The following is an 8077-nucleotide window of genomic DNA, read 5'->3' on the forward strand; positions in this document are numbered from 1 at the left end:
ACATTTGGAGTTTAATTACTGAATGGACACAGTTAAAGAGGACAGTCACATCCCAGAGTGCAGTAGAACAGTCCTGAGAGAGACACTCTCACATTTGGAGTTTAATTACTGAATGGACACAGTTAAAGAGGACAGTCACATCCCAGAGTGCAGTAGAACAGTCCTGAGAGAGACACTCTCACATTTGGAGTTTAATTACTGAATGTCCACAGTTAAAGAGGACAGTCACATCCCAGAGTGCAGTAGAACAGTCCTGAGAGAGACACTCTCACATTTGGAGTTTAGTTACTGAATGGACACAGTTAAAGAGGACAGTCACATCCCAGAGTGCAGTAGAACAGTCCTGAGAGAGACACTCTCACTTTTGGAGTTTAGTTACTGATGGTTACATTGGTGTGATCGACATCACTGAAACAACATTAGATCTAGAGATGGAACTGATGGTATTTGAAAGACCAACCTGATTGCTGGGAGAATACAGCTTCGAGTATTTATTGGTTAATGACTGTGATCAGAATTGTCCATTCTTCATAGTTTTCTATTTCAATCTCAGAAATAAGTATGTTCTATTACAACCTGGACTGAACTTGATGTCGTAATCTGTTTGTTCAATTAAACAATCATTTTGAACAATGTGGTAACCTCAATATCCCAATGGAGATCCCACTGGGTATAAATTACAGGCTCTGGGAGTGTATCACCTCAGAGTTTCATACAGAGAGATTGTCTGCAGCACGAAGGGACACATCACTTCACACAGAAAATGATTGCAACATTCAACAGTATCAGAAAAATATATTACACAATTCTTGCTGTCGTTGGTGTTCCTGGTAAGTGACTATAACCAATGTAAATCTGTGTGTGAGCTGCTCTCTGGTTTTACTGTGTGACTGATAATGTTACATGATGATCCAGTGTTGATCATAATCGCGATACCCAATCAGTAATCTCATTTTCCTATGTCAAATATCCTGAAATATCTCTGTAGTTTTATTCGATTTCCTCAACTGACCATAAACTTCAGTTTGTAACTAACAGGCTCTCAGAATTATCAAGTTATTGTATTCAGTGGAATATTGAGTAATGTTCAATGAGACCTCAACTTTCTGAACAAAGGTGTTCATGGAAGTATCAGTTGAAGCAGGTTGTCCAAATCTTTTCACGTGAGTAGGCGCATTCCAGTTTTTGTCTTTCATCGGGGGCCGATGTGACGACTTTGGAAAGATAAAGGCATGAAAAAATTACCTTGCTATGAATCAGAACAACAACAAATGTGCACACTGCCTGTGCGGAGTTTGCAAGTTCTCCCTGTGTCTGCGTGGGTTTCCGCCGGGTGCTCCGGTTTCCTCCCACAGCCGAAGACTTGCAGTTTGATAGGTAAATTGGCCATTGTAAATTGCCCCAAGTGTCGGCAGGTGGTAGGAGAATTGAGGGAAGGTGGGGATGTGGTGGGGAATATGGGATTAATGCAGGATTAGTGTAAATGGGTGGTTGATGGTCGGCACAGACTTGGTGGGCCGAAGGGCCTGTTTCAGAGCTGTATCTCTCGATGACTCTATTTGTGAAGATGCTTTAAATGAGACGATTAATTTGTTGACTTACCTTCTCATCATTATGTTGGACACTGATTTCGTGGGAAACTGGCATTTTTTGCTTGCATGCGCAGTCAATGTTTGCCCACACACTTCTTGTAGTGATGCAGAGTTTTCCGGATAGATGTCCATTTGCCAGAAGTAATCTTGATCACACTCTGCTCCCTCTTCCTCTCTCTCTCCATCTCCCCGCTCTCTGTGTTTTCCTCTCTCTTTGTTGTCCTTTACTTTCTGTGTTGTCCGCACTGTCTGTGTCCCCCTCTCTCTGACCCCTTTCTCTCTCTTCTCCCTATCTCCCTTTCTCTTCCCCTCATTCTTTCTGACCACCCTCTCTCTCTTGTTCCCCCTCTCTGCTTGTCCTCCACACTCTCTGTGCCTCTGTCTCTCTGCCCTCCTCTCCTTCTGCCTCCTCCATTATCTCTGTCTGTCCTTTCTCTCTCTGTCCGGCACTCTCTTTGTCCTCCTCTCTCTCTGTCCTCCTCTCGCTCTCTGACCCCCTCTGTCTTTCTCGTCCTCTCCCTCTCTGTCCCACCAATCTCTCTCTGTCCAATACCTCTCTATCTCTGTCCCCTCCTCTCTCTCTCTCTATCCTCCTTCTCTCTCAGTCTCTCACTGTCTCCCCCTCTCTCTCTCCCTCTCTCTGTCCTCCTCTATCTTTGTCCCCCCACCCTCTTTCTCTTAATCATTACTTTCTCTCTGTCCCCTTCTTTCTTTCTTTCTCTGTTCATCTCTCCCTCCCTCTCTCTGCCCCTCTCTTTCTGTGCCCCCTCTCACTTTCACTCACCCCTCTATCTCTGTTCCCCCCCTCTTTCTGACAGTTTCAGGGTCTGAGTGCGCTCAGCAGAGCAGCTTTATGGTTGGTCAGTTTTTAAAAAAAATTATGCTGTCAGTTTCACAGCTGACAAGTGCAGACATTGGGAACAGTGATTTCCCAACTTCGGACAGTTCATGGTTTTCCGGTGGGTTGCGATTTTATTCAAAGTGAAACTGACAGCACGATGTTTTATAAAGCTGGTCTGAAAGAAGAAGACAATGGAAAATTTCTTATCTCTCACATACATCCGCGGTTAGATGGAAACCTATGGTGAGTTGATCCTGGCCCTTGGACGTTATGTTGGATTACTCTGAGTTGGAGTAAAATCAAACTGAGTGCGAGTCCCTAACCGGAGTGGAACACCTGACACCAGTGAGCATGTATTACTGGGAGTATCTGCCACTGTAGAATTGTACTGAGTGAAGCACCGATATATTTTTACTTCTTACAGTTTAGTAACACTATTCGCTGCACACGGTGATGTCTACTATACATTGAGAGAGGAGCAAATGCAGACTGCGTCATTACTTTGCTGAATTCATCAGTTCAGTCTGCAGGCATGACCCTGAGCTTCCAGTCGGTTGTCACTTTAATTTTACATCCCACTCTGACCTCTCTATCCTTGACCTCCTGCACTCTTCCATTGAAACTCAATGAGGAACATTACCATATTTTTCAATTCAGCATTTTATTGCTTGTCGGAAACCACACTGAGCTTGGAAACTTCAGATTATAACCATTGCTCCCACTTTCTCGGACAGCCTGTGCTGGTAATGGTGTTTGGTTACAGCAGAGTCACTGAGAGTGGAGGGGGTCAGGACTGTTGCTTGGGGTGGGGGGTCCCCTATTGGTACACAGCTGGCAGGCTGGTCCACACCCCTGACGTCTACCCACCATTGTCTGTCACCTTTCCAGGGCACTGGATCCTTCTCCTCTTTGCCAGATTTTCTATCATTCCCTCTCCCTCTGTTATTCTGCTGTAACCATTTACACCTCCTCTGGACCCATCCTCTGTTTCTGTAATTGTTCCATTCACCTTGCACCATCATCCCTTTTCTCATTGAATCACTCCTGCCCTCCACCCGATCACAGACCTTCCCCTTTGTTCTTTCCTCCCCCTTTATCCCACTTTTCACCAGCTCTATCATTGCTTTGAAACTGTTAATCTCTAATATCTTCCAATTCTGATGTAAACCTATCAGCCTGAAACGTTAACTCTGTTTCTCTCTCCACAGATGCTGCCTGACCTGCTGAGTGTTTTCAACATTCTCCTGTTTTTATCAGATTTACATCAGTTTCAGTATTTTGTTTTTACTCCAATGTTTAGGCCTGGATATTAACCGGGGTGAGTGACATAGGTGGAGAGTGGAGTTTCAGAGTTTTAAATCCACAGACTTTTATCATTGACAGGTTCCCCACCCTGAAGTCATCCTGGCTTCCAGTGTGACAGGGAGGCCTCTGGAGCAGGCCTTAGGACCAGGGTGATCCAAGTGCTGACCCTGGGGTATGGGGAGAGCTCCCTGATATCGGTGGGGGGGAGGGTGGGTTGGGGGGTGGTGTCTGATCACTGACTCCAGAGGGGGATAGAGTGGTGACATCTCAAATCATTGGGCTGTGGATCCACAACCCCGGGGTGGGGTCCCATATCCTGCAGCATGAAGTCATATCCTGAATCTGGAGACAGGGAGAGGGAGGGGGACAGTGTTCCTCAACCGCGGGGGGGGGGGGGGGGGGGGCCTCTTATCCTGGAACATGTTCCCAATCCTGGGAGGGGAAAGGATGTTTCTGATCCTCAACCGAGGGGAGGGGTCTCTCCTCCTGGAGTGTTGCCCCAGTCCAGTTAGATGGAGCGGGCGTGCGGAGTTTCTGCTCCAAGACACAACGGGGTAACCTGATTCCCAATGCTTCTGATCCCGGGAGAAGGATCCGAGCACATAGGGTGTTTGAATCAATGGAGATAGTCCAATACCAATGGGGGTCATCAACTTGGGAGTGTTGGGGTCTGATCCCGGATGGTGGGGGTCTGATCCCGGAGGGTGTTGGGGTCTGATCCCGGAGGGTGATGGGTCTGATCCTGGGGTGTGGTGGGGTGTGATCCCAAGGTGGGGTGTCTGATCCTGGGGGAATTGTCCGATGCCACAGGGGAACACGGTTCCAATCACCAACCCCGGTTGTCTTTGTATGTGGAGTGGGTTATAACAGGGAAACCCGATTGACCAGAATTAGACCTTTAAAACAGATTCAATCAGAGACTTCCAGACTCATTGCAATATTTAAATTACCAACACGTCTCCTGGGAGCAGTTGTCTGTCCGTCCCCTGTCCCTATTCCGTTAAACCTGGAAGTGGGGGGTTTGGATTTGGGTTGTTGATGGGGTTGAGATTTTAAACATTTTAACCTTTGATCCATCCCCAACCCCCTTGTTTTTGGTGCTCAAATCCTGCCCTTACCGTCTGGGTCAGACACGGAGAATGTTTGATCAGTAATTTCCAGTCTCTTTTCCCTTCTCTCTCTTACAGTTAATTTACTGGCGATTGTGATCCTGTCCCGGGGAAAGTGCGGACTCTCCACCTGCACCACTCACTACCTGGTGGCCATGGCAACTGCGGATCTACTGTTTGTTATTGCTGATGTCATACTGAGGCGGTTCAGTTATTATTATTTCCAGGGATCTTTCCTGGACATCAACTCTGTGTGTAGTGTTATCGGTGTCCTGTGTCGTGCAGCCGCAGACTGTTCTGTCTGGTTCACCGTCACTTTCACCTTTGATCGATTCGTGGCCATTTGTTGCCAGAAGCTGAAAACAAAATATTGCACCAAGAAAACTGCAGCTGTGGTTCTCGCAACAACCTGTATTCTGTTCTGTTTTAAAAACATCCCCTTCTACTTTGTATATCAACCTGTGGAGATAATAAGGAATGTACCATGGGAATGTTTATTAAATCCAAGCTATTTTATTGAGCCCGGATGGGTAGGATTTGACTGGTTTGGTACGGTTTTAACCCCATTGCTCCCATTCACTTTAATTCTGTTGCTCAACGCTCTGACAGTCAGACACATTTTAGTGACCAGTCGAGTCCGGAAGGGACTGAGGGGTCAGAGTAAGGGAGAGAATCACAGTGACCCAGAGATGGAGAGCAGAAGGAAGTCTGTGATTTTACTCTTCACCATATCCGGTAACTTCATACTTCTGTGGTTGGTGCGTGTTATACATTTCTTGTATCATAACCTTACAGGAAAAGTTCCAGATAGTTTTAACGATTCTGAACATATATTTCTACATGTTGGATTTATGCTGAGGGCTTTAAGTTGCTGCACAAACACATTTATTTATGGGGTAACTCAGTCCAAGTTCAGAGAGCAGGTCAAGAGTGCGGTGAAATATCCAGTTACATCAATTATTCAATTAATGAATAAACAAAACAACTGAGAACAGCCCAAAGGCCGATCCCAGTGTTTCCATGTAATATCCAACATCCCCAGCAGGCAAAATGTGATCAACAGCCGGATGACTAGAAATACACTGGAGGGAGGGCGGAGGGTGGGGGGGGGGGGGGGGGAATGGGGGGTGGGGGGAGGGGTTGTCACACACCCAAAAGAGCAGCAGGACAGCAGGCAAGAAGTGACCTTTGGAGGACCGGATAGAAATGGGCCAGGAGGAAATTCAGAGCGCCCCTGCTGGACAGGAGGAGAAACAGCAGCCACAGTCTCTCCTTCACCTCTCCCGGTTTGATTTTCCGCTCCTCACATTTGTCCTGGAAGAAATAAACTTGTTCTTATAAAAGCCAAAATGCTGCAGATGCTGGGAATCTTCTCCTGCCAGTTGATTATTATTATTTATTTTATTTTTGGAGACACTTTATTGAGTCCGTCTCGCTTGCATTCCCCCAACATGGTCACTGCCGTCTCTGTCTTTCTCTCCCCTCAAATGTGATGGTGCTGTTGCAGGATTCTCAAGTTGCTAGGATTAGAGGATCTCAGAGATCTCGGAGGCTGGTAGCAGCTGGAGGAGTTTCCAGATATGGGGAGGGTTGTAGGAGCTGGAGGAGTTTGCAGGGATAGGCACGTTTATCGGGGCTAGAGGAGGATAAATAGTTAGGGCGGGTTTTTGATCATGAGGAGGCTACAGAGTCGTGTGCCGAGGCAATGGAGGGTTTTGAACACAAGCATGAGTATTTCGAAATTGAAATGTTGTTGGAGCACGAGTGAATGTTGGACAGTGAATCTGGGGGAGATGGGTGAACAGGACCTGCTGTGAGTTCAGACATGGGGCAGCAGAGAGTTGGACGAGATGAAGTTTATGGAGGGTGGGGAAATGGGTGGTCAGTCAGGAGAGCGTTGGATTCATCAAGTTTGGAGATAACCAGGCTTGGATGAGGGTTTCAGCAGCTTTTCAATGATCCTGAATAAATATTTGTCATTTGTTTCCAACATCTGTTCACTGTACATTGGGATGTGGGTGACACTGGCAATGCCAGTGTTAATTGTCCATTCTTAATTTCCCCTTGTTATTACCGCCTAGGACAAACACCCCAATCAAAACATATGATTCTGATTGTGGTGGAAGCAATGCACTGTCAATTCAGTCCCGTCACTCCACAGGTCGCATCAGAGAGACATTGTCCTTCAACAGCACTCTTCTTATCACCCAGACATGACAATCCTAAGGAACAGTTAGGAATAACATAATGACCAGGCCAACCCACGCCCCTGTCCGAGGGTGGCTCAGCCTACCTTTCTGATTCAGCAGTTGCTGAGTTTCTTTTATATTTGCTTTTATATTATACTGTTTAAATGTTGTTTGAGTAAATAGATCCATATAATCCTAGTGAATATATATAATCATATTTTAAGTTGATCAGTAGAGAGAAGGTTATCATAGAATGATAAAAGGGGGGGAATGTAGAAATGAGCAGAACGACATGGCACTATGCTAGATGGGAAATATAGCCAAGTTAGGAATAGTCACTTTGCTGAGCTCTGATGAAATGATTTAAAGCTTGAGAAACTGCGATGAAATAGTTAAAAGTAAAGGCTGAGAGTGTGAGATCGTATAAACTTACAGACACTGGTAATTGCAAGGACATTTGTTCATTCATGACTTGATTGTGTGACTCCTTGTGGTTTGGAACAAATAGATTCCTGTGAGACATGCTGGCCATCCCTGTGTGAGTGATGATGAGGAATGAAAGGCCACACTATCACTGTATACTGTTGCTGCTTGGTGTTACTTCATGATGTGACTTGATAGAGATTACAGGATTCCAGGACTTATGACAATTGTGGGAAGCAAAAGCAGTATCTGTGGGAATCAAAATCAGTATCTTGTTTCTAACTCCTCTTCCTTTGCTAATTGTCTTAATGTCTGTTTTCTTTTAATCTTGCTGATGCAAAACAATATTATGTTAGTAACAAGTATGTATTGAGAATAGAGGGTATTGTAACCTCAGTAACAAATGTACTGCATGTTATCATTTGTTTGAAAGTCGAATTGTACCACACTGATTGGTTAAACAAGGGGGTGTAGCATGAATCTTAATGTATAAACAGTAATATCTGTATCACGAACTTCACTTACTCTGGTGGACCAGACAGACTCTGGGTGGAGTCAGTGTCGTTGTATTAGAGTAAGTCAGCCGGCTAAATGCGCAAATAAAGTAATTGATTTTAC

At 45.4% G+C, this 8077-nt stretch overlaps 1 protein-coding gene across 1 annotated transcript; it reads left to right on the top strand.

The window, feature by feature from the left end:
- The first annotated feature begins 763 nt into the window (after nt 1–763).
- On the top strand, nt 764–7788 carry LOC137385215 (probable G-protein coupled receptor 139). The gene is made up of 3 exons (XM_068060205.1): nt 764–830; nt 4926–5582; nt 7545–7788. The coding sequence occupies exons 1-3, from the start codon at nt 764–766 to the stop codon at nt 7580–7582; spliced, it is 762 nt and encodes a 253-aa protein (XP_067916306.1). The 3' UTR covers nt 7583–7788.
- The last annotated feature ends 289 nt before the right edge of the window (nt 7789–8077 follow it).

This window comes from Heterodontus francisci, chromosome 28 (assembly GCF_036365525.1).
Source record: "Heterodontus francisci isolate sHetFra1 chromosome 28, sHetFra1.hap1, whole genome shotgun sequence".
NCBI classification, from domain to species: Eukaryota; Metazoa; Chordata; class Chondrichthyes; order Heterodontiformes; family Heterodontidae; genus Heterodontus; species Heterodontus francisci.

Excerpts from the sequence above, each read along its gene's own strand:
- LOC137385215 (XM_068060205.1), top strand. The coding sequence starts at position 764 with ATGATTGCAACATTCAACAGTATCAGAAAAATATATTACACAATTCTT. Across the intron at positions 831-4,925 it reads TGCTGTCGTTGGTGTTCCTG|TTAATTTACTGGCGATTGTG; the intron begins GTAAGTGACTAT and ends TCTCTCTTACAG. Across the intron at positions 5,583-7,544 it reads TTTACTCTTCACCATATCCG|ATTCCTGTGAGACATGCTGG; the intron begins GTAACTTCATAC and ends TGGAACAAATAG.